This window comes from Mus musculus, chromosome 2, assembly GCF_000001635.26.
Source record: "Mus musculus strain C57BL/6J chromosome 2, GRCm38.p6 C57BL/6J".
NCBI classification, from domain to species: domain Eukaryota; kingdom Metazoa; phylum Chordata; class Mammalia; order Rodentia; family Muridae; genus Mus; species Mus musculus.
Window position 1 is genome coordinate 152,928,323 of NC_000068.7, and position 25,881 is coordinate 152,954,203.

General features: G+C 51.9%; 3 protein-coding genes across 19 annotated transcripts in view; 1 reads left to right on the plus strand and 2 right to left on the minus strand.

The window, feature by feature from the left end:
• Window positions 1-3,575: 3,575 nt before the first annotated feature.
• Foxs1 (forkhead box S1) lies at window positions 3,576-4,886 on the minus strand. Its single transcript, NM_010226.2, has one exon. The coding sequence runs from the start codon at window positions 4,807-4,809 to the stop codon at window positions 3,820-3,822; it is 990 nt and encodes a 329-aa protein (NP_034356.1). The 5' UTR covers window positions 4,810-4,886; the 3' UTR covers window positions 3,576-3,819.
• Window positions 4,887-12,672: 7,786 nt separating this feature from the next.
• Window positions 12,673-24,078, minus strand: Dusp15 (dual specificity phosphatase-like 15). 10 transcript variants are annotated; one of them, XR_866281.3, is made up of 9 exons: window positions 23,013-24,078; window positions 22,299-22,332; window positions 20,716-20,798; window positions 17,966-18,015; window positions 17,105-17,179; window positions 15,829-16,000; window positions 14,184-15,131; window positions 14,028-14,047; window positions 12,675-13,838 (listed from the first exon to the last, which is right to left on the minus strand). XR_866281.3 is itself a non-coding variant. In NM_001159376.1 (7 exons), exons 1-7 carry the CDS (start codon window positions 23,031-23,033, stop codon window positions 14,859-14,861), a joined length of 708 nt encoding a protein of 235 aa, NP_001152848.1. In that variant the 5' UTR covers window positions 23,034-23,260; the 3' UTR covers window positions 12,673-14,858. The 10 variants fall into 10 exon arrangements, 5 of the variants coding, with proteins under 5 accessions (NP_001152848.1, XP_011237862.1, XP_006499605.1 ...); XR_374474.4 differs by having other exon boundaries at window positions 12,675-14,047; XR_003952999.1 differs by having other exon boundaries at window positions 12,675-14,047; window positions 14,151-15,131.
• Ttll9 (tubulin tyrosine ligase-like family, member 9) overlaps window positions 22,724-25,881 on the plus strand; it is a 57,437-nt gene continuing 54,279 nt past the window's right edge. For 3 of the 8 annotated variants that reach the window (XM_030252158.1, XM_030252161.1, XM_030252155.1), the window contains exon 1: window positions 22,784-22,885. The gene's annotated coding sequence lies outside the window, so the exon portion shown is untranslated. Of the gene's footprint in view, window positions 22,886-25,881 lie in introns of all 8 variants that reach the window. The other 5 variants (XM_030252156.1, XM_030252153.1, XM_030252160.1 and 2 more) reach the window with 4 other exon arrangements.

A 25,881-nucleotide genomic window follows, 5' to 3' on the forward strand; every position in this document is an offset into this window, starting at 1 on the left:
GAGCTTGGACAGGGGAGGGATGTTGGGCTGAGGCCTGGATTCCTGGGTTGCTGCACTCCCCACAGGCAGATGTGCCAGACCTAAACGACTCCCCCTGCTTTCTCATCATTGTGGCAGCCGCAGGAAGCCGCCCTCCGGGGGAGAGGGTCTCTCCCCAGCCAAATGCTTTCTGGGGGTGTGGGAAGACATGATTAACTTGCAACTCAGTCCGGGGAATGCCTTCCTCAGGGAAGGAAGCAGTGGGTGGGAGGCAGGCCTGAGAGAAGCCCAATGCAAGAGTGTGTGCGGTGGGCCCTTGGGGTGTGGTGGGGACCCCATCTATACCCTTCTAATAGCAGATGGGCACTTTGACCAAATACCAGCAGGTAGGGACAGCCTAACACGGTCACTGTATCTTGTTAGAACAGGCCCTTCCTACTTCCCGGAACGCACATAATGTAAGAGGGTCAGAGGACACTCTGTCAACTGTGCATTCCAAGAATCCGAGCCGCTGTGATTAAGAACTCTGGAACAGTCTTAAATCCTGAGCCTACCATTTTAGGATTTGATTTAGTCTCCGAACCCTTTCTGCTCTATTTTCTGAAGAGGAGTACATGTGTCCGGAACTGGGGGCTGGAGACAGATGAGTCTCCACTGAAGGAGTCCCTGAGGCTGTCTGATACCACATCCCTGACCTAAGCATTGTATGGGTGCATGGAGGAGATGGCTCTGTTGGCCTTGCTGTGTGACCTTGGCCTTGACATCTGTATCAAGAAGCTCTGTCTAGTCTGAAATGATGAAGGGCTCTTCCTGGCCTGACACCCCCAATAGGGGCAATCAGACAACGTGTGGTAGTATCTGTTGGCCATAGAAAGAATGTGAGGGCAGGATGCCCACTGGGAAGGCTGCCACTGGGTATGGAGCAGAGGGTAGCATGAGATTACGATGTCTAGGCTTCCTGGTCAAGAACCTGCAGAGATGGGATGTCCCTAAGGCTGTCCCCCAGGCCAGATACTCCCCTGGGACTCAGATACAGAGTCAAATTGCCCACTTCCTACCCGTTAGACAAAGAGTGAAACTGAGACCCAGAGTGGGTGGGCCTGGTCCAAGATTAAGTAACATATCTGGGGTAGGCCTAGACCAAGATCCTTCTTGGGGACATCACTACTTCTTGACAAATAAGAAGTCTTGGGGGTTGAGGGCAAGGGGTACTGTGCCAGAGCTGACTTAGTTCTTTTTTCCTTCCTTCCTTCCTTCCTTCCTTCCTTCCTTCCTTCCTTCCTTCCTTCCTTTCTTTCTTCCTTCCTTCCTTCCTTCCTTCCTTCCTTCCTTCCTTCCTCTCTCTCTCTCTCTCTCTCTCTCTCTCTCTCTCTCTCTCTCTCTCTCTTTCTTTCTTTCTTTCTTTCTTTCTTTCTTTCTTTCTTTCTTAGATATCTTTCCAAGACCCAAAGCAAGCAAGGCCTCAACCTCGCTGTCCACAGTCTCTCTATGAGGTAGCTGCTCTTTCTTGGGTGAAAATCAGTGGGTACAGGCAGCACCCACTAAAGACACAGGGAGGAACCTGAGTCTCCTCACCCCAGCCCGAGCACAGGAAGGAACAGAGGCAAGAGCATTTCTTGCAGAGCCCCGGCTTCTTCTGGGTCACAGACACAGGGCTCAGAGGCTGAACATCCTTGGGAGGCTGGGTGCTTTGCTCTTTCTCCAGCCCTGCTCGCTTCCCATCTTCCCACCAGCTAGGATACAGGCTGAGCAGAGACTTGAGGTCACCAAGGCTCCAGAGGAATGCAAAGCAAGGAACAGTGCCCAACAGAGGCCTCTTTCCCTGACAAAGAATCCTCCCTAGGGACCTTGTCCTGTCTGTGTGTCCCCAGCATCCTCCTACACCCACATACTGACCCCACATCACACGGGGGTCCCCTTTCTCTGTGTCCCTGCATCCCTCGCTACATAGGACCCTGCTGTATTCCCTCCCAAGAGCTCCCTGTGTTGTTGCTTGGGGTGCAGCAGGCAGGGTAAGCAGGGGGAAATGAGGAGGGAGGAGGGGGAAGTGTGAGGGGAGGAGGGAGAGTCCACATCCCCCAGCTGGCCAGGCATTTTCCCACCGCCTTCTGGCCACAGCAAACTTGGCCTCTCAGGTCCCCCTCCACCTCGGTTCTGGAGTCTGTGGGAACCAGACAGTTCAGTCAGGCCAGCCAGCATGCTTCCTCCAAAGCCCCAGGGGACCTGTGAAGGGAGGAGGGAGTCACAGAGGCTGAAGTCAGGGAAGCTGTCCAGGCCTTGTGGAGGAGACTAAGCCACCTGCCCAAAGAAGGGCAGCCACTGGGTGCCACCTCATGGGACATAAGGCCTCCTGGGCTCTCTATAGAAGACTACAATGGGGCACACCAACACTATGGCCCCTCTGCCTCACCCCATACCCACGGCCCAGACGATGAGACTAAGGTTCAGGAAGGCTTTTCCTTCTGTTTCTTGCCATGCTGGAGCGACAGTGAGGACTGTCTGTCCTGTCTGTCTGTCCTGTCTGTTCCTCTGGTAGGTACCATGCAAACTGCCACGCATCCTATTCTACTCAAGAGACTACTCAGTTGTCTCTGCTCAGTGCCTAGGGCAGCCATGAGTCCTGTCCTTATCCTCAAAGAAATGTGTTCATAAAGAGCCACAGGAGGAGTGGTGAGATGACTTAATGGATAAAGCCCCCCCCCCCCGAGTTCAAACCCTAGGACCTACATGGTGGAAGGGGAGAAACTCTTCTCACAAGGTAGCTCTGACCCCTGTGTGTGCACATGGGCACACATGTGCACACCACACACATGCACACGCACACGCACGCACACACACGAATGTAATACAGTTCTGGAAAAAAGTCACCAGGAGATCTCAGGGACCCAGGGACCCAGGAGAGGTCCTGTTACTGTAGGAGTTCAAATAAAGACCAGTGCTGTCTTTAAACCTTAGCTCCCCTGTCTGCACGAGAGTGAAGGGTGTCTTGTCAGTACTGGTAGTGGGAAGGCCCTCCTTTCTCTGGGGCTATCCTATGCTGCCCTTGCCCAGCTCTCCACTTTGTGCCTTCCCCGTTTTCATCAGAGCCACAATACCAGGGCACCCTTTACTCTCTGCTCCTCCTTTCCCCCTGGAGATCGGGTGAGCTCTGAGCTTCAGTTCCCCCGTTGTAAATGGGGCTGATATTGCACAGAACCCAGGAAAAATGACAGAACCAAGCCCGCGAGGGGTCGGCAGTGGACATGCCTGAGGTTCCATAGAGCATCCAGTTACAACCAAGGCTGAAAAGCCACCCCATAGGCCAGCCCAGCTTTCCCATACTCTGTGGATCTTGGCTGCATTTCCCCTCCGCCTGCCCTCATGCCCTACTTTCCCTTCCTGGGAAACTCCCCAAGAAAGTCCCCAGCAGGAGAAAGGCCCAACCAGAATCTTTCCAGGCAGGTCCTCCACGCCTGCTGCACCCCGCACACACACACACACACACACACACACACACACACACACACACACACAATGCCTCTACTCCACCATAGTGCCCCACAGAGAACCCAGCATTCCGGTCCTGAGCCCCAGCCATTCAGCAGGCGGACCCTTATCACCACACCGGCTTTATTAGCCCTGAGAACCACAGAGAAAAGCTTAAGGGTTCCATTTCCCCACATCCCAAGTTTGTCAGGAGGCCCCCAAGGGACCTGCCTGACTGCTCACTTCTGCCTTCTGATCCTCACAGTCCTTGGCCTGCCAGGGCTGGGTTCTTGCAGAGTGCCCTAGGTCATATAGCCAGTCTGAGTCTCCAGAGAACAGTTGACAGGAGCCCTACAGAGGGGCCGCTGCAGCCAATCACTCGAAGAAGAACATTCCCGGAGTCCGGTAAAGACAGGGGGGTAATCCCAGTGGATAGCCAGAACCTCCCTGGACAGGGAAGCTCCCAGCCACCCAGGGTTCTTTGGAGTCAGCCGGCAGGGGCAGTGGGGCCCGGTGAGAGGCTGAAGGTGTCGAGGATCCAGGGGTGGGGACTGAAGAGACCAGGAGGTGTTCAAGGCCTGGGTCAGTCCCCATACAGAAATTCAGTGTCTGCATCCGGCACTGGTAGCTGCTCCCAACGCTCTCAGGAGCCACACCGGGTGTGGGGGCCTTGCCGAGACTCTCAGCGTCAGAGAAGGCAGATGAAAAGCCGAATGCTGGGCACGGTGAGGGCGAGGTAGCTTCAGAGAGCTCCCTTGGGCCTCCAGACTTTGCCGAGCACATCTCTTTGGGTCCAGTGGGCAGTTGGGGCCTGACGTCACTGGTTGTTGAGCTCATGTTGGCTGGCAAAGACCCCATCAGACCCTCAAAGCTTAAGCCCTTGGGGTTTGGCACCTCTTGTGGGAATGGGCACAGTCTGCCAGTTGTGGTCTTGGGGGCTCCTGGGTCCGGGCTGGTGGCTCTGTGGGGTCTGTGGTCTATCTTGACAGGGCCCTTGGTGCCCTGCGCACCTGTGCGTTTGGTGAAGCGTCTGCGGCGACGGAGAAAGCTGCCATGCTGGAACATGTCGTGGCAGTCCGGATCCAGGGTCCAGTAGCTGCCCTTGCCTGGCTTGCGGTCATCACGAGGCACCTTGACGAAACACTCGTTGAGAGACAGGTTATGGCGGATGCTGTTTTGCCAGCCCGGCCGGTTGTGCCGGTAAAAGGCAAAGCGGCCCATGATGTAGCGGTAGATGCCACTGAGGGTGGCCCGCTGACCCGGTGAACTCTGGATAGCCATGGCAATCAGGGCTATGTAGCTGTAAGGGGGCTTGGTGGGCTCTGCAGAAGGAGCCAAGGATTCTGGTGATGGTTGCTTCTGCATGCTGGCTGTGTTGCTGACACCGCAAAGCCAGGCACGGTATTCAGAGCTGGCGATCTGCACAGGCTGCCCAGGCTGTTAAGAGACCCACTGGCCCAGCCTCCCAGCCTAGAAAGGCAAAAAGAGGTGGGCCCACCACGCGGTCCTTCCCTCCTCTCTCACCGCCCTTGTCAAGTCTAAGGAGGCGGTAAGGGAGGCCAGCAGTCGGAAGCTCTGAGCAGCTGCAGGGTGGAGAGGTGGCAGGGCAGGGACGGGCCCTGAAATTGAGTGAGACAGGGGCAGGCAGGCAGACACACAGACAGACAGACAGGCAGACACACACACACACACACACACACACACACACACACACACACAAAGACCAGACATGCAGAAAGAGAGAATTAGCAAACAGAGAGAGTGGGAGACACAGCAGAGGAAAAATGAAGAAACCTGCAGACAGAAGGAACTGCAGAGACGCAGAAATGACCCAAATTAGAGTGGGGGGGGGTAGGAATCTAAGCAGAGTGTCCCTATGGAGTGAGAAAAGCCACAGAGCTTCTCGAGTATTCTTGTTCTGGCCTTTTCTCTCCTCTGCTGTCTCTTTCCCACACTGTGGATTCCTCCGGGCTATACTATTCAGGCCCTGGGTACTGGCCTGTAGACTTTGGAGGGCTACAGGGATAAGGATGTTGCTCAACCCAGTTCCCCTGAGCCCTGGCGCCCTCTAGTGACCAATGTGGGGAGGATGGCTAACTGGACAGAGGCCTCAGCTTCCCATCTCTGAAATGGAACTAAGATGTCAATATCCAGGCTATGGTGAGGACGCAACAGAGTCCCTTAGAAGTCGGTGCCCTGGGAGAGCCTAGCACAGGGGAGGTACTGGGAGTTCTGTGAACTGGTGCTCTCCCAAACTCAACCTGGGGCTGGGATACAGCTGAGGCCAGAACAGAATCAACCATGTCAATGGGTCAACTGTTCTTTCCCCATGCCCTTCCCCCACAAGTCTGTGGTCAACTGTTGTGGGCTTACAGCTCACACACCCCATCATTGTGGCACTTGCATCTCAGACTAAGACTGCCACAGGATCTTTACAGCTTCTTTTGAACAGAGAAAGGTTCTGAGGCTCAGGGAGGGTAACTAACTTCCTGAGGTTGCACAATTAATGAATGATAAAGCTGGTTTTAAAATCATGTATCATTTAGCTCCTTAACATCATTTCATTTGTGAGGGTCAGGAGTGGGGGCAGCCACAGGACCCCAGCTGGAAACAAGCTGTGAAGACCAAGAGCATAAAGACCGTGCTGTTGTTCTCTGTTCCCCGTATCCAGCACTGGGCACTGGAACACAGCAGCAACTCAATAAACATCCCTGAGATGACTGATTGGGGAATATAAAACAAAGAAATTCGGTCCTTTGTCAGATCATATAGTTTTCTCTCCACAGAGTGGCCTGTCGACTGGGGGGTGGGGTTCAGTGGGAGAGCACATGCTTAGCATGCACAAGGCCCAGCGCAAAAAAAAAGGGGGGGGGGGCGGAGAGATGGCTCAGTGGTTAAGGGCACTGACTGCTCTTCCAGAGGTCCTGAGTTCAATTCCCAGCAACCACATGGTGGCTCACAACCATTTGTAATGGGGTCTGATGCCTTCTTCTGGTGTGTCTGAAGACAGCTATAGTGTACTTACATACATAAAATAAATAAATCTTACCAAAAAACAAGAAGGAAGGAAAGAGAGAGAGAGAAGGAGAAAGAAAGAAAGAAAGACAGACAGAAAGGAAGAAAGAAAAAGAGAGAGAGAAAAGAAAGAAAGGAAGAAAGGAAGGAAGAAATGTCTATTTTAAGAATCCTATAAATAAGTCCTGAAAAGGAAAAAAAAAGTTACCTTGCTCATAAGGCAAGGGGAGGACAGAGGCGGAAGGCTGCTTGTTGAAGATCCTCCTCTCTGTCCTCACAAGTGTGTGATGGTCAGTGGGCCATGGGTGAAGCTGGCTTCTGGTCTTGGACTCTGCCTTAGAGCTGTGTTCATTTCTCCAAAGACAAAGTCCTCTAGGTATTGGTGCTGGTACCCAAAGCCCAGGATTCCATTTTGGCCCTCCTCTAGATCCCCTGAAATATAAATAAATAATAGGTAAGACAAAGGGCCTGAAACCCAGAGCATCCAGGTGGTAGGGCTCTGAGCTGTAGGTTGGCCCTACTCTGAGCAGATCTTAGGGTCTAATCACTGGGAAGCAGTACTTCAAAGTAAACTGGAAGCACTTTATGACAGGGTAAGGTTGGCTGGCTGGCTCTAAGGAATGAGCTGTTCTCATGTCGGCCCACTGACCAGCTATTTTATCCTATATCTGCCTCAAATTCAAGGGGCCACCAGGTCAAGTTCCAGCTGACTCCCAAGCCTTGCTTCCAGTCACTTCCTGCATTCTAAGGTTCTGTCCTCAGGGCAGACGGGTGAAGGCTATTTTGGATTTCACCCATTAGTGACCTGGTCAGATATCTCCACTGCTCAGGGAGATGTAAAGTCTAAACCCCATGGCAGACTGCTTTTAGTAGATGTGAGAGAGAAAGCAGCCATCCTGGGGCTCATTGTGCTGTGTCAGAAGGTAAGGATGCTGTTGGGGATACTGGGCTAGAGAATCGTGTGAGGCCTCAAGGTACAGGAACTTCCAGTGCAGGAGGAGCAGTGAGCAAAGACTGGCTCCACCCGAGGCAGCATCGGGCAGTGAGGCGACCCTTTCCCGCATTCTGGGTAGGAGACATGCTCATCTTTGAACCACACAGACCAGATAGTTGTGTGGAGATGGGAGGGGGAGCTAGGACTAGGATGGATCAGCGAGAGGGCATTTGGGAGGGGTTGGAAAAGAGGGAGTGATAGGCATAAGTCACGTGAGTCTCTTCTCTGGCTAGTCTAGAGGACCTGGATACTCCTCACCAAAGCTCAGGCTCAGGGCAGCCATCCTTACTTCTACTGGCACAGAGACTGAGAGAAGAGCCAAGAGCTTGGCATCCCAGCTGATGCCCACTTTGTGCTCACATCTGTGTGCCCATGCCCTATGCCCGTTTCCATGTCCTTATCCTCGCTTGCTCTAGGCCTGTCTACTTCGTGCTCCAGTGTGTGTGTCCCTTGCCTTCTAACCATATGATCACTCTGTGATTTTGGGCTCATCCCTTGCCTATTGCTATTCATTACCTCCTGTCTTGTGCCTGCTGTCCCCGATGGCCCACTTTGGACATGTGCCCAAGTCCTTTGCTTTTGTCTTACCTCCAAGGACCAAAGATGTCCTTGTCTACACCCCCATGGGCTTAAATGGAATCTACCATCAGTCCTGATAACCACATTTTTTCTCCCTCATTTTTGGTGCCTCTGTATGGCATCTTGTTTCCCAGAGATGCTCATTTTGAGGCCACCCTCCTGGGCTCACAATCACAAGTATTTCTCCTTTATCCAGGTTGATGTGCCCATGTCCCCTGAGGCACACTGTGGGCGCTTACCCTGGAAGAAGCAGCAAATGCCCAGCAACTGGCAGGCGTGCTTGCTTTCCAGTTGGGCACCACCCACAGCAGCAAGCTGGGCTCCAGATATCGCTCGCAGCAGGTGAGGCACCACTCAGGCCACCAGTGGAGGCTCCTGTGCGTCCCCAGGTCCATGCTGCAGCTTTCTGCCCAGCATAAGGTGGCTTTGTGCTGTGGAAGAGCTGAAGTCTGCAGAGAAGGAGAGACAGGGGAAGGAGGAGCACCCGCTCACCCCAATATCCACAATGCCAGCACCCTCCTTTGCCCTCAACACAATGTGGTATGGACCAGGAGGTCCTCCAATTACCACCCTGGGAATTTTTGCCCTTTTCTCCTCTCAATCAGCAACACCGATAAATAAGTCTGGCAGTAGGAGTAATAGACTCCATTGTAGAAACTCTGGTAGTCTGAGGACTCATTCCGAACAGCGCTCCTCTTGTGTGTTTGAGGACAGGGGTTCCATCCTCAGTACCAGATACAACCAGGTGAGGCCTCAACTCTAAACAAAGACTACAGGCAACGAAAGAATACTGACATCTGGATAGCCTTCCCAGGGAAGAGTACACCAACTAGTTGTGCAATACCAAATGGTAAGTCCTGAAAATATATATATACAAGTATACATTGCACAGAGAGAACAGGTTGTGCTTACATGTTTAGGAACATACATACACCATTACCACTACCACCACCATCAATCACAACAACAAAGAAAGAAGAGGCCATGAATTTGAAAGAGAGCAAAAGGCGGGGTACATGGAATGGTGTGGAGGGAGGAAAGGGAAGGGGGAAGTGATGTAATTATAATATCTAAATAATTGTTAAAAACAACAAATTAAGCACAAACACCAAGCATGGCAGTACATAGCTGAAATTCCAGTACATGGGGGTGGGAGTGGGGTAGAGGCAGGAGGGTCAGAAGTTCAAGATTCTCTGCTACGTAGCAAGTTCAGGCCAGAATGGGCTGTACCAGACCCTATCCCAAAAACAAACTAAAAAAAACAAAAACAAAACAACAACAACAAAAAAAAAACCCCAAACCAAAGAAACTCCTCTCATTTGTGCCAAGGACACTGGGAGGCATGACCTGGAGTCTGGGATTCCAGGAGCTTCTTCAGCAGAGCCGGTTTTTTTTGGGGGGGGGCGGGGAGGGTTGGTTTTTTTCGAGACAGGGTTTCTCTGTAGAGTCCTGGCTGTCCTGGAACTCACTTTGTAGACCAGGCTGGCCTCAAACTCAGAAATCCATCTGTCTCTGCCTCCCAAGTGCTGGGATTAAAGGCGTGCACTACCACCACCTGGCAAGCCGATTTCTTAAAGGATTGATTGATTGATTGATTGATTGATTGATTGAATATGAGCACACCGTTGCTGTCTTCAGACACATTAGAAGAGGGCATCAGATCTCATTACAGATGGTTGTGAGCCACCATGTGGTTGCTGGGATTTGAACTCAGAACCTCTGGAAGAGCAGTCAGTCCCAGTAGAGCTGATTTTTAAAGATTTATTTTTATTATATGCATATGTGTGTGTCAAATCTGTGCAGATACCCATGGAGGCTAGAAGAGTCCATTAGATGCCCTAGAACTGAAGTTATAGGTGGGTCTGAGTCAGCCACCAGCCATGGGTGTTGGAAACTAAACTCCCATCCTTTGAAAGAGCCAAAAGTGCTCTTTATGGTGGAGCCATCTCTCCAGCCCCACCAGCAGAGGTTTTAATAGCAGCAGACACAGTAATAAGGTCAACAGCTCAGCAGCTCTCGTTCATCGGAAATGGTCCCGAAAGTTCAGGTTAAGATCTGGGCTCCAGCACCAGGCTCTCAGAGCCTGTCCTCCCCTGCTGCTAGACAGCAGTGACCTGCTGGTAACTAATTGTATGAGTTCAGGCAAGGTTAGGAGTACAGGTTACCACTGTGTGTGTGAGGTAATGCAGTATCTGCCATATGGAACTGTGAGAAGGCTTAGGTGGGCACCTGCCATCAGTCAGGGCTTGAACATAGCCTTGTGACTTTGGCCTCCAGGACTGGGTGCTTTGGCTAAGAGGTTCAGGGTACTTGTCCCATCCCTGGGTCTCCTCTAGTTCCACAGCTGGTTAGATGGGAGGGCCTTCAGAGTCCTTACCAGGGTTTCTAAAGTCCTCAGAGCTCACTGGGCTCCAAGAGTGTCTGGGGGTTTTGTGCCTGGTACACTGGGTAAACAGTCAGAATCCACTTCGTCCAGGCACCTCAAACCTTAGATCTAGGCCAAAGAGGAGACAGGGATGGGTGGAGAGATCCAGCCCACACTGTGGTCAGGCAAAGCGCCTGGGATGCAGAAGTCTTCTGGCCCATGGGATCACTCCTTGCCCTTTTCTTTCGTGGCTAATCTGAAGCTATTCTGGCCATGAGAGAGGGCCAGCTGTGAAGATGGAAGAGGAGACCAAGATCCCGAGGAGTTACCAGGCTGCCTCCACCTGAGCAGAGAGAACACGGGACAATCTGAAGGCCAGCTAGGGCTAATGGAACCTGTACATTTTAGAAGGGTGTTGGTGGGAATAGGTTCAGATGCTGGGGAGAGAAGGACTGGAGGAAGGATCTGGAGGAAGACAGAGTTGGGGTCACAGGTAGACAGGGTACTGAGGGGGCTCTGGAGTATGGGTGATGAGGAAATGGCAGTTAGACACAGATGATGGAGAGCCATTCCCAGGGATGACAGATAAGTAGACAGGGAAGGGGAGCAGCAGGCATGGAAGGGACCAATGAGAGAGCTGGATACGGAAGGGCAAGTAGGGCAGAGGGATGGACCAATGGGCAATAGGGGAGGGGTGGGTGTGGCTTGGGGCAGACAGAAGGCTGGAACTGAAGGCAGGGCGGGTAATGGGGGCAGACAGAGCCAGGCTGATGGAAGAGAAGGAAGGATGAGAGAGAAAGGCAGAGAGAGACAGAGACAGAGACAGACAGAGAGACAGAGAATGTCTATTTAAAATGTGACCTTGCAATACATGCTTGTTTTTACTAAAGTGAAACCTGGTCCTCTCTTTCTCTCTCTCTCTCTCTCTCTCTCTCTCTCTCTCTCCCTCTCTCCCTCCCTCCCTCCCACTCCTGAAATAGGGTTTCTCTGTGTAACCCTGACTGTTCTGGAACTCACTCTGTAGTCCAGGCTTGTCTCCAACTTAGAGGTCCCCCTGCCTCTGCCTCCTGAGTGCTGTGCAGTGGAGAAAGAAGAGACACTAAGAAGAGATAGAGGCAGACCCTGAGTATTCTTGAGAGCTGAGCAGTGGTGGGTGGGGGTGAAGTTGAAACCAAGGTCATGTGTGTCCTGGTGAATGGGGGGTGACACCTAGGGTGCCTCCAGAACACTGCTGTGAACAGCAGTGTGCAAAGTTTAAGGGACAGGCCCTGCACCATCCATTCAACACTTACTGAATGCCAGCTGTAGTCCAGGCATCGAGCTCAGTGTCGCCACCCACTGGCAGATCACGGTGTGGCAGGGAGAGATGACAGACTCACTTCAGGATCATGGGGGAAAGCAGTGAGTCAGAAGTTGGTAAGTTGACTCTGTTGGTCTTCCTGTGGGCTTCCTATCTCCTTCAGGTCCTTCGGGATACCCAGGAAGGGCTCACCCTCTCAGAGGAGAAGGGAAGGGTGAATGGGGATAGGGACTGGGGGAGGGGCAGGAAGTGGGTAGTGTTTGGAATATAAATAAAGAAGTTAGTGAGTTAAGTCAGTGGGCACACCAGGGAAAGCTGTCTCCAGGAAAGATGGCTAAGCAGAGGATGATGGGAGGGGAAGGTGGAGGGAGGAAGTGATACAGGGAGAGGAACATCTTATGGGAAACTAATGGTGAGAGGAGAGAGAGGAAGCATTTAGAAACAGAAAGAAAGTTGGAGAGGAGAGAGGGACAACAATAAGTTGTGGGAGGAGCAATTCCTGTGGCCTCTGTGGCCAGGGTGAGAAGGGGACCACAGCACAGAGGCAGGGAGAAGCCATAGATGACTCTGAAGGCAGGCAGGTTATGACCAATCACTAGGGAGGACCTCCTAGAGAGCCTGTGGACATTTGTAAGATGGACTCACCACATGCTGGACCATACTGGTGAAGGTTAAGATGTCTCCTTTGAACTTGCCAGCTAGTGACATCATTAGCAAGAGGGACAGAGAAGCCAGATGAAATGGAGACTAAAAAAGCTAGGTGGAAGGAGATAACGGGGTCACTAAGTAACTCAGGAGAGGGGAGCTGAAGATGTTTACATGAGAACATTTCACATTGATGTATTTTGAGGGGTGGGTAGATTTTAGCAGGGAGGTTGAGACAAGGTCTCAGTATCTAGTCCAGGCTAGTCTTGAATTAAAATCCTTCTGTCATAGCCTCCTGAGTGTTGAATTATAGATGCACACCACCACACCTGTTTTTAGAGTCTGTTTTTTTATTATGAAGAAATATTTGCACTATGAAATGTGTTGAGTAGTTCAGGCTGCCCCAGCCCTTGCTGTAGATAGAACTGAAGCTCCAAAAGAAAAAAAAATCCCCTAGTGCAGCGGCTGTTCCAGCCAGCATGGACAGAGGTGGGGAGTCCGGTCTCCCCTTCACAAGCACCGGTGGGAGGGCATTCTTATTCCTCTTCCTCTTGGTCCCATACGCCAGCAGCTGTCCCATGAAATTCATGCAGACAGAGTCCACTCAGACCCATGAACACCGGGGTGGGAGCGGGGGAGGGGGAGATGGGCACAAAACATTTTGTGTGATTAACAAGAGTAATAATTAGTTGTCCCTTTGTGTTGGGTTGGTTCCAGGGCCCCACTGAATGTTGAGATGCATGGCAAATCCTTTAAGCCAAGGGGTGGACAATGTACACAGAACCTGCAAGAACACTACATACTTTGAACCATCTCTAAAAATCCACCAAATCCAAAACAAATGCCAGGTGCCTGATGTACTGTTTAGGGAACAGTGGCTAGGAAAAAAGTCAGTAGATAATCTTCCCATCTATACTCCAACCGGGATGGCGTTTTAGACACCAATCCGAGGCGTGCTGTCCCTCCAAGCACCCGGCTCCCATGTCTTAGAGGAGCCTTTCATATTTCTCGATCACAAAGGGTAAGTAATGAAGAGTGGAGTCTGCAGCCAGGCTGCCTGAGCTCACATCCGAGTCCTGACTCTTGCTTGTAACCTGGGGCACCAGCCTCAGTTTTCTTCTCTGATAAATGGGATAGCTTTGGGGAGGGTGGAATGAGGATCAGCTGAGCTGCAGTGTTTAGCACAGTGACAGCGTCCTCAGTAGAGAGCCCTCACTGCGCCATAAGGCTAAGGCGTAGAGGTGATATTCAGGGAGGGCAGCGTCTGGAGGGATCTGGATCTGGAAACCAAAGGGTTTCCTCACCGCAGGGCTAGAAAACCAACCAATCAGGAGGATGCAGGGGGACTTCCTGCCCTCAGTGGGAGTCCCTCCCAGCCAGATGGCAAGATGGTCCCACTCTCTTACCTTCTTTTATCTAGTGCCTTCCACTAGAATGTCAGCATCGCACAGGCAGAGCTTTGCTCACTGTGGTAGCCCCAGAGCCCAGCACAGTACCTGGCACACGGTGTGAACACTTGTGTGAGTGAGGAATTAGAGGTTGGTGTGGTCATTTCACCATTGGCTCAGCCCAGTGCTGAGATCTCTGCCTCCCCATCGGCCATGAAGCCCCAAGAGTCTACTTGGGCTCTTTCAGGTCGGCAGCTCTGATGACACACTCCTCTGTTCACCCATAGGGTTACTTACTGTTTTATTGGCTTGGTAACCTTTAAAATAAAAAAAAAATCGCATCCTGTGAGGTCTTTCTCTCCAGGAACCTTCACACTAGGAGGTGCTTCCTCCCTACTGCCACCACTGGAAACAACTTGCCCTTGCTGTGTGTGCTTGGGCCAGCTGCCTGACCTCTCTGAGCCTGGGTGTTCTCCCTGAGGATAAAGCCATCTCAGACAGTAAAAGATGACGTGAAGGTAACACCACCAATTGGACCACATTGACCAGTTATCTGTGCAGAGAGGGAAGGAGAACTGAAGAAGAGGAAAGGGGATTTGGAGAGAAAAGGGGCACAAGGGTGGTGTCAGGAGTCCAGGCCTCTGGAGAGATGGAGGTGGGTGGGCTGGTGTCAAAGAAGGGCGTGGTCTTGGAGTTCAGCTCTGAAGACTGGTGGAGAATGGCGCTTCCCGGGGGCCCCTGGAAGTTGTCCCTGCTCTGCTTCCCGCAGGCCCCTGGAGCCCAAGCTCTGCGGAATGACCAGAGGCACCCGGCCAGGCAACTTCTGTGTCTCTTTAATCTCCTCCAGGCCAATCCGCCCCACCCGACCCTCCCTCCTGCTCCTCGCCTGTGGGGGTGGAGGACCAGGACCCTTCTCCCGAGTCCACGGACTAAGGCACCAGGTGGCTTGCAGCAGGCCGGCCGAACACAGACTCACAGAGCGGACACCGAGGACAGACGCAGACAAGCGTGGTGGCTACGGGGCAGGGGCGAGGCTCCCATGGGCTCTGGGTGCGTCCCAGCCGCGGGAAGCCCCGGCCGCCCGCGAAGGCTGCTGCGTCAGGACGGGAGGAGCGGCGGACAGGGCGCTCACTTGCCGCCCTTGCGCGACAGGCACCGCGGGAGGCAGAAGAAAGTCTGCTTGACGCGCGCCAGCAGCGGCAGCGGCTGGTGTGAGTCCCGCGGCGATCGCGGCACCAGGCGCTGCAGGGTCCCCTCAGCGGCCGAGGAAGCTGTGGTGGCCGACGCTGCCGATGTCGCCGAGCCCTGGCGACAGCGCCTGCAGAGAGGCAGCAGCGCGCGCAAGTCTTCCTCGTCGCGGAACGGGATCTCCCCGAAGCGCTCCTCCAGCTGCCGGCGAAGCTGGGGCGGGGAGGGGGTAGCGGGGCGAGCGTCTAGCTGTCACCTGTTTGCCACCTCCACCCCTCGCCCTCTCCCCACCCATACCTGGTTCCTCTAAGCGCCCACTATCTCCCTTCTAAGACTTTCCAACCTTCACAGGGGCGTCCCAATTCAACTCAGGTCCTAACATCTCCCGGAACCCAGACTAGCCAGACTAGCTCGCTGCAAACATGTATTAAACCGCCTTCTTGAGTCTCTGTCCCCATCCCTAGGCTCAAAGACACCACACACCCGGGTCTCTTTCTTGTCTGCTCCCGGCCTAGGGCAGCCCTGCAGCCCTGGAATCCCCAGTGCCACCTTCTGAGAGCCCTGCAGTCACTCTGATCATGTCTCCCCCTCTCACCGCTAGTTGGCTGAGTGACTTCAGCCTGATACTTTCATGTACCAGCTCCCCAGAAACACTAAGCGAAGTGACTCTTTTGGTCTCAAAAAGACTGAGTGGAATAGGACACAGACCCCTCCCCCCTCAAGTGGATAAACCCAGGATTGCCTTGTGTTGGGGAAACTAGTGTTGGCCACAGTTTGGTCTAAAAGCATCCAAATTCTCAGTTAAAAAGACAAATCAAAACCTGAAAAGCCAGGCCAGGTTCAATCCCAGTGCCTGGGAGTCTGAGGAAGGAGGATCGTGAGTTTGTGACCAAAATGAGACAGCCCCTACCTTCTGGGAGTTTGCCCAGCCAAACTCCTCGAGCTGCTGCCTAAAGCCCGGGTTTGGGTTGGCGATGGGCCGGGAGGCTTTGATGGCTTCCAGCACTTCCTGCCAGCCAAGTCCAGTCACCGTCATCACATAGGCGATCACTATGGTGGTACTTCGAGATATACCTGCAAAGCTAGATCCGGGACAACCCCAGGCTTCAGGAAAGTCACAATCTCTTCCATCTTCCTTCCCTGCCAGGTCTTTGGCCTTACAGGAGCTTCTGCATAGTGTCCCTTGAGCTCTGGCCACAGGGAGCCCGCCTTCATAGCTCCAACCACAGGGAGCCCGCCTTCCTAGCTCATAGACTTGGCTATGACATTTCCCTTTCCTCTGGCCAATTTCACATAAAGGGACTGGCTGGAATATTCTTTCATTCCTCTAACAACCACCTCCTGACTATCTTTTTGTTCAGGTCCTAAGGAATAAAACCCATGGTCTCTGCTGCCCTGGAGCTTAAAGTGTGGTTTGGAGAAAAAGCCACTAACCAAAGCAGCTGTTTCAGATACTGATGATCACTCAAAGACAAGTCGAGTCTGGGCCCATATAAGTAGAGAGGTTTCTTTAGTGGGAGTGGGAGAGATGTAGGGGAGAAGATCCCTAGGAAGTGACATCAGCTGAGTTTTGAGCGATAAGGTTAACCCAGGATGTTGTGGGGCAGGGACCATGGCAAACTGTGGAGTGCTTGCTTAAATGTGTACGAGTCTGAGTTCAGTTACCCACACCACAAGAAAAACAAGACAAAATACTCTTAAGTAGCACGTACAAAGATTTTGAGGTGAAAGATAGACTGTGGGTTTGAGGAAGGGGAGGTTAGGATGGCTAAATATGGGGAGAGCTAGGTCTTAAGAGAGCTACCCCTTGGGCCTAGCCAGAACGCTTGGTGAGATGTCATGGGATGGATGGCATCTCTGGGTCAGGAGCACTGGAGAAGACTCAGAGACCTAGCCCTGCATTCATGCTTCAAAGGCCTGCAGGGGAGGAAAGCAGATGCTAGATTGATTGGTCTATGGGACCTCATCAAGCTCCTTCAACAGCCCCATCAACATGATGTTTATTCCCCCATTTTACAGATAAGGAAACTGAGTCTCAGGGAAACACAGTTGCTGGACTATGGCCATCCAGCTGCTAGGAGTGATGGACCTCTGAGTGACCTGTCCGGATGAGTGACAGCCTGTCAGCACGGTGACAGGCTGGAGGGGACCTGCCCAACAGGATAGGCATGCATTTGAGAACTCACCAGTGCACAAGGCAGTTACCCCCGTTGAGGCGGCAGGAGTGGATAAAGTGGACGCATTCTTTGAAGTGCTTTTTGCTAGAGAAGAAAGTAACAGGGAAGGCAGTGCTGTGGGGCAGGTCTCTCAGGAGTCTCCTCCCCACTTATAGACAGCAAAGGATACACCTCAGTGCAGCCAGTGTGTGCAGTGAATGGGGCCACTGCTTGGAAGCACGGCACGCAGAGAGATAGGCTGGCCCCATCTCTCCGGTGGGTACAAGGAACAAGGACTTAGGTGTGGGGAGAGTGAGGGTGCCATTCTTCTGGGGTCTGCAACCAGAGGAGCCGGGACAGTAGGTAGCAGTGGGTTGGGAGAAGAGCCCCAAAGGGCAAGGCTTCAGCCCGAGTCCATCTCAAGCTCCAGGTACCCGTGCTAGTGAATCAAACAACCCCCTGTTTTCCAGAGCCCCTGCCATCACCGGGTTCTGTCCCACATCCTCATCCTCGCAAGCACCCTTGACTCGTCAAGGATGCTGTAGCCAAAGCTCAGAGAGGATAAATGATTTTCGTCAAGGTCACAGAGCAGTAAATGGCCAAGCCTGGCTGCAAACCAGGTGTCTGAACTGCAAGCCAGGATTCAGGTCGAGTCTGACCCTCAAATCTGCTGTACACCCGGTCCCGAGAGGCAGGACACTCTCTCCCCGTCATAGGGGAGGAGACTGATGCTCCAGAGAGAGCCGAATAGGGACATGCTACAAGGACATGGTTGAGACAGACTCAGGATGCCCCCTGACAGCCTTCTGGCCTCAGTACTCTTTGCCCTCACTCCCACCTCAGGAGGCAGCTCTCTGTCTGTTAGCTGTTGGCCCATCCAGGGGAACTTACATGGGTACCTCAGGAGTATCAGACACTGAGATTCGAAGGTAGGTGATATCCTGCAAGGATGAAATGCACACTCAGATTGTTGGGCCTTGCTTGCATCCCTCCCCCAGCCTGAGCTGCCAAGGCCAGTGTGACCCCATCCCAGTCCTGGTCCTCCCTAGACCACCAGTGTTTTCTAGTCCCCAAAGAGCAGGTACTGGCTGTATGGACCTGCCAGCCCTGTTTGTATGGATGGCATCCTCACCCACAGGTGACATGAAACAGGAGGACCTGCAAACTGGGAAGGTGTTTCTCTAAGTGCAATTCCCAAGCAGGGAATGCAAAGTTATAGAGTGAAAAGAGCGGGACTCATTTGTCTTGAAGAGTACAAATTATGAAAACAACAGTCAGGCAGAACGAGCTCACATTTGTAATCCTAGCACTCAGGAGGCTGAGGCAGGGAGATTATGAGTTAGAGGCCAACCTGGGCTACCATAGTAAGTTTCTGTCTCAAAAGACAGACAGATAAACCACACACACACACACACACACACACACACACACACACACACACACACAGCATCAGCAGCAACAACAAAACAGCATCAGCAACAGCAGCAACAGCAGCATCAGCAACAATAGCTTCAGGAACCAGTTTGGCAGCATGGCTTTGTGCTGGGACTCCACACAAGGGTACTGCAGGTATTTCTACCCGTGTCCCAAACCCCTTCCCTGACCTTTCTCAAGTATTCCCCGTAATACTTCGTTAATCCATGCAACCCTTTTCGGATGCCTGGCTTGCTGCTGGCTGTCACTCTTTAGGACAAAGGACCTGTTCTCTAGTGTCCATGGACATGTCCCGTCTCTGTCTCACACTTCCAAGGTCATGGGATCCCATGTTGTCTGCAAGATCTGCAGTTTCATTTGGCAGTGTGTTCGATGTGGGCTTGCCTAGTAGCATCAAAATCCTGCCTGCTGAATTCCCCGATGGGAGGGGTGGCTGTCAGCGAGGTGTTGGGGGAGGGCTCTTTCTCTAAGCACTCATGGCTTTAATAAACACATTAATAACTTGGAAAGCACGCCCGTGCAATCTGTTCAGACTACATACTCCAGTGCTCCAGAACGAGGCTGCCCTAGAATGCAAAATCAGACTGGCCTGGAAATTTCTTCATTGACAATGAAAGTCATAGATTATTGTCAGCTGCTCTTAGAGGCCATCAAATTTGATAGGTTAAAAAACAAACACAAACAAACAAAAAACCCCAAAATCCGAGGCCCTGAAAGGGCGAAGGAACCTGCCCAAGGTCAACAGCAAGCCTGTGGGGGATTCTGTCACTGCTTTAATTTATTTAAAAGACCGTGTAAATGTGTGAGTGTTCTACCTGCAGGTATGTAAATGTGTACCATGTGTGTGCCTGCTGCCCTTGGAGGTCAGAAGACCTCTCTGGAATTGGAGTTACAGTGTGAGCTGCCAAGTGGGCCCTTAGAACCAAGCCTGGGTCTTTTATGAGAACGTGTGCTCTTAACCATCATCTCTTCAGCCCCATGGAGCCTGTGTTTTGTTTGTTGGCTTGTTTAGTTTTGCTTATTTAATCTCAGATCTCTTGAGCCTTTTCAACCTACCATTCCTCCTCTGCAATCGATGTAGCTGACACAGAATCTAATATAAGGGTCTCTTTTATTGGAACATATGTGTGTGTGTGTGTGTGTGTGTGTGTGTGTGTGTGTACCTAGGCATGCACATATGTATGCATAGGAGAGGCCAGGTGTCTTGCTCCATCACCCTCTGCCTTATTCCCCTGAGACAGGCTTTCTCACAGAGCCTGGAGATGTTTTTCAGCCAGGTTGGCAGCCAGCTGGTCCAAAAAGACTCTCCTGCCTCCATTCCATCTACCTCCATTGCCAGGGTTACAGGCACATATGAGCATGCTCGGCTCTTTTCACATGGGTGCTGGGGATCTATAGAAAGTGCTCTTGACTCAGAGAAAGTCAGTGATGCCAGTACTATTGTAAGATTCCCACTTAATAGGTGACTGGGGGCTCAGCTTGTCTTGTGCATAAGGTCACAAGGAGAATAAATGGTCTCCTGATTCTAGCACCAGTGGCCTGAGTTTTTTAATTCTTTCCTCTTGATTCTAAAACCACCTTCTCTTCTTTAGGATTCCACAGGAACAGAAACAACCACTTCATGATACTGTGCCCTACAGCATACAGAAATATCTTCCACATCTGGCAGGGTCTTTGCCCTCTCTCAACAGCCCTCTGGGGCAGTTGGGATCAAAAGCACCAAGGAGATGAAGTCACAGCCCAAGGTTGTACAGCAAGACAGAGAACCCAGGATCTTCTGTTTGGAATCATCCAGACACGTGGCAATTGGAAGGATGCCCAGGTAGGTGCAAAGAAGGATTCAAATGAGACCCGCATTCAAGTTCTAATATTAAGGATTGATGCAAGACTTCTAGGGTCAGATGGCCTATGTTCAAATCCCAGTTGGCCAGCTTCCTCACTGTATGACCTTAGATGACTTCATTTACCTCTTTGGCCTCAATCGCCAAATAGCGGTGTTAAAACAGCCTAATGAGGAGGATGGATGAGTCAGCTGGGGTCCAGATGGTAGCCAAGGATGGTGGCTCAGGGACAGAGCACTGACCTAGGGTGTTCAACACCTTAGGCTCTATCTTCACCACTAGGAAGTAGGAATGGGATGAAGGGCAGCCCTGGACCGACAGCTTTCTGTCCCACCTACCAGCCCTGTAATGGAGAGTTTGGAGTACCTGCAACAGAGGCTGGGGTGATTCGTGGATAGAGATGATATGTGTGATCTTATTCCGGCCCAGCTGATCCGGGTCTTTGGCATCTGAAAGAAACAGGCCGCTTGAGCCAAGTTGGTAGGTGTGACTTATTTATTCCTAATGACCAACTGCAGCAAAAGCCAGTATCCCGCTTGTATTCTCACCCCTCCCCTGCCCTCTTGGCCCACCCCCTCCACGCTTGCATGTTCATTCCCCCACCTCTGGGGCACTCATCAGACACAGGCTGGTGTACCCCAGCCTTGTGCTGCTCTGCACGTCCCAGACACCTATCCCTACTTCATCCTTCAACCCAGCAATTCCACTTCTAGGAATCTTTGGACTGAGTGATTGCACGTGGAAGGCTGCACACAGGGGGAGGCTGGTGCTCTCTGCAGTGCTGTTTGATGCAGACGCCACTAAATGTTTGGAATAACCTAATGCCCATCAAAAAGGGACTGGATGAAAATCAGTACAGCTGTACACTGGACTCCTGTGCAACAGTTAAAACGATCCCTATGAGCTGATAGATATCCAAGGGTATCCTTGACGTGTGTTTTAAGTGGAACACATCACTTCTTGAGCAACATGCAGAGTGGGGTTCCGTTTGTTTTAAATATCACATCTGTATCTACACTATATGACACATAACTGTGGAAAACACCCTTTCAGAATGCAGGTGGTCACCTCTGGGGAGTGGGATGTACCAGCATGTGCTTGCTATGTGTAGGCTTTGGTTAGGCACTGAGTCTGGGGTCAACTTCATGGCTCTTGTCCTAATGCAACTAACATACAATTTAGCCAAATTCTCTCAGAAGTCAATGTGGCAGAAGCTGCTGAGGAGGCTCCTAGGGAGGAAGGAGCCAGGGCCATAGGGTGGGTCACTTGAGTCTTCTCTGTGACTTTTCCACCTTAGGTCCCTAGACCTTGAGCCAGCCTGTCTCAGCACATTTTCTGCCAAAGTCAAAGGTCTATCCCCAGCTCTGGCTCCCTAGGGCCAGTGTGAAGCCTGCGAAGGCGGGGTGAGAGGGCACTCCCCCTCCCCCATGGAAGGGCACAGAAGGGAGAGATGAGAAAAAAAGAGAAGGCAGAAAGCTGCAGGCTTGCCGCCCCTGGCTTGAGGCCACCTAGTGCTTCCACGCAGGATTCTGCGTAGAGGAGTTGGCGGTCCAGCTCCTCTTCAGAGGAGGTTGCCCGGAGAAGGATTCACAGGTTCTCACTGAGGGAAGTCATACCCCTGGGCAGACCTCAGCAAAAAACCTAATGGGCTTTGTGCTGAGGAGGTGGACAAAGCTCAGAACCAAGGTTGACCTTCGTGTGGGCCTTTAGCCTGTTGGTGAGCCTTGGGAGGGAGGCTGAACTGGGAGTACTCTTTCCAGCCTGGGGACCGCCAGCCCTTGCCCCCAATCCTTCATGAAGAATCCTTTCTCCTCCCAGCCTGGCATCCTCCCTCCCCCACACTCCATTCTTGAAAGCATCTAAGTTGTGTGGGCCTGAGCATGAATAGTGGACACAGGCCTGGGACAGGCAGAGTGCCATGGCCTTGGGACAGAGTGGGCAGTGCTCACCAATGAAGTTTCCAAGGTAGAGTCCAGGAAGTACCTGGAGGAAGGACAGCAGGGGTCAGGGGGCAGCCTGCACCCCTTCCCACCCATGGTAGCTGGGGCCCCCGCAGCTCTTCTCTATTGGTGGTGGGACCTCAGGAAGCCATCTCCCTGATAGGTCTGGGTGCGGCGTGAGGGGTCTAGGGCTCTGGCAAGGATGCAAGAACAGGCAATCAAATTAACCACAGAAGGGGCCAGGGAGGTCAGCCTGGGGACAGGTGGAAGAGAAGAGTAGGGATGGGTAGGAAGTCTCAGGTAGAGATCAGGGAGGGGCACTGAGTGGGGCCCAGACGGAGTGGACTGAGGCAGGCACAGGTGGAAGGACACGCGGAGCAGAGCTGGAGGTTCAGATTCCAGGAGTCACAGACAGATGCGCGCACACACGAGAGAGAGAGAGAGAGAGAGAGAGAGAGAGAGAGAGAGAGAGAGAAAGAGAGAGAGAGAGAGAGAGAGAGAGAGAGAGAGAGAGAAGAGACAGATAGGCGAGCAAAAGGGACAGCAAGAGTCAGAGTCCGCACAGAGGACAGACAGGCACGAGCAGAGGCGGAAAGGTAGGCAAATGCAGTCTGGAGGGCAGAGTGACAGAGATGTGGCATACATCTCGGGGCCGGAGCAGAAGGTCAGCGACCTGTGTGGGGGCGGGGGGGGGGCGTCCGGCACAGCGGGGGTTCCCCATACCTTGGTCATGCCATTCCCCATGATCCTGAGGCAGGGTGGCGGGGCGCACCCCTATCTTAGCGCCTTCAAAGCGCTAGGTTCACTGCTGCCCGACTGGCCCAGGCCCAGCCTGTAGCCTGATGGGAAACCAGGGGTCCGGTGTCAGCTCTGTCCAGCCGCCGCCGCCGCTGCCCGCCGACCCCCAGCCCCGGAGGGAAGTGATGGAGGGAGCCGCTGCCGCTGCCGCTGCTGCTGCCGCCGCCGCCGCTGCCGCTGTAGGCTCCTCCTACTCCCTCGGTCATGTGGGCCCCCCTCCCCCGTGGGCCGTGGCGGGGGGCCGGACAAAGCCCCAGTGTGCGGGGCCCACGGCCCGCGGGACAACGGCAGCTTGTTGCGGCCGCGTGGGACGCCACCTCCGGAGGTGGGGGCGGGGCACTCCCCCAACCCTGGCACCGTCAGGCGCCGCGTTTAGGGCGGGTGGGTCGCCCCCTGTGGGGTGCAGACATCAGCTTGAGGCTGTGCCTGCACCTGCCTGCGGCTGGGGGCAAAGCAGCTAGCTTCTCCAGCCTGGGTCCCTTCAGTGGTAGAAGCTGGACTCATTGCCAAAGGTTTCTGTTTGCAACAAGGAAACAGAAAAATTTCCTCCCCTGCCCATGCAACCAGCCTAGCAGCCATCCCCCTCCTTTCTAGCTCATCCCACTATTCGTGCCTACTCATCCATTCTATCCACTTACCCATTCGTTCACCATCCATCCATCCATTATCCATCTTACCTTCAATCCATTTATGCGTCCGTTCACTCATTCACCCATTTCTCCCTCTCTCCCTCCCATCCATTCATCTACCGGTCATTCATCCATCACCCCACTCGTCACTCATCCGTCCTCCCTCCCCTCCATCCTTCCATGTACTCTGGTCCCCAGGGAGGATGGAGCCACGTGGGTAATTCTACTTGGACCAAGTGTAACTGCCATTAGAAGCCTGAAGAAACAGTGGTCAATGTGGGAGGAAAGGGTGGTTGTAGAAAGGTTCCGGGCACCTGGATCCTGGCTCAGAAAACTGCAATAAGACGTCCCTAGTTCAAGCCCATGTGCACACTTGACTTGTTGAATGATCTGAGGTCTCCATGTGGCTTCAGCTGACACTGTCTGCATAAGCATGTTAAAATAAACAAGTCTGGGCACCTCCCGTGGGAACTGAATAGAAACAGCTGAGCCTGCTTTGTTCCTGTGGACACCATCCTTATCCTTCTAACCGAGTGATTGCAGGGGAGTGTCCACTCAAGCAGGACAGAGAGTCCGTTTCAGCTGTAACTGGAGAGAAAGAAAGCCATTCTTCATGTGTCTCTCTTGAGTTCACAGTGTATATGGGGTGTTTGGCTCAACACTCTCTGTTTTCATAAAACCCAAATTATTCAGCAAATATTTAGTGAGCAGTAGGTCCTAGGGACACAGTCACGGGGTAAAATAGAGGCGAGTCTTACCTTCCTCAGCCAGCAGGCTAGAACTCAGCTTCCTTAGCTGTGGGCACAGCCACTGATTTGTGTGATGGTTGTGAAAAATTTGTGTAAAAGGTTTCTAAACATGCAATGCCTAATTTCAAAACTAAACCCATGGTGAGTCTGGGGTGTTTCTTGGCTTTAAATCTCCAGCACACACACTCTCCCCTGAGCATGCTGTCAGGGTCACACTACACATGGACTCTACCAGAGACACCTTAGCCCAGATTTGAGATTCTGGTGTTATGAACTACAGTGTTTTACTGTACAAATTACTTCTAATTATGGGGGCAAGGGAGAGACTCAATGTCTTCCTACCCTCATTCCTCAGCGTGTGTCAAACTAAAATATCTTCTGATTTTGTTATATTGAAATGTTTGGTATTCTGTTGTTGTTGTTTTAAATGCTGTTGAGTTGCTGAGTTCAATTTCCTAAAAACTATTACATGAATTTAGGGTTGGGATTAGGACAGAATTTTCAACACCTTTGTACTATATATTTTTGACATTTGTACTATATATTTATGCAAAGTGGCATTCCCCCGCATTGATGATTATAAAATTAAAATATCAGCCCTGAAAATGCCCTGCTGTATCAAACATTCAGCCAAGCTTTAGTTCTTTATGCATAAATTAAGTAAGTACATCATGTCACTAGGATGCAAATTTGTTAGAGCTTTTATATATATTATAAAATTATATGTAAAAGAAAAGTTATTTTAAAATAAATTCTCTTATGATTTATTATCAGTAAATGTTTGATTTGGATATCTATTTTATACACATATATACCTAGGGGTTATTTTGAAATTAAATGAAAAGTGGCTGGATATAGCTCAGCTGTTGGTGTTTGCTTGACATGCATAAGCCCGGGTTTTGAACCCCAGCGGTCCAGGAACTTCTTGTCCTCTGGCACTTGGGAGGCAGAGGTGGGAGGATTGGAAGAACGAGCTTGAGGCCAGCCTGGGCTACAAGAACCCTTGTCTCAGAAACAAAGATACCAAAACTAAAAAAGAATGGAGATCACATGGTATGGGGGGATATTTAAGAACCTTGGCCGAGTCCCCCCTACAAGGTACAAAATGTGTGCATATTTAAATGGAATCTTTCTATTATTCACATGAAAACACATTTTGATCATATTTTGATTTAATTCAGTATATTCCTATACTATCATTTTAGCATTTGGTTGGTGGATAGAAATGATTGGTGATGAGTTTTATGATCTCTGCATGGTATTGTCTTCAAAACTCAGTGTGTGGCTTCTACTTCAGACTCACCTCAACTCAGACCATCTGTATGGCAGATGCTGGTAGCCTTAGGTGCCAGTGATCAGCATAATACACACATCCCAGATCTGGGAGAGAAGGCAAAGGAGGAACAAATAATGCAT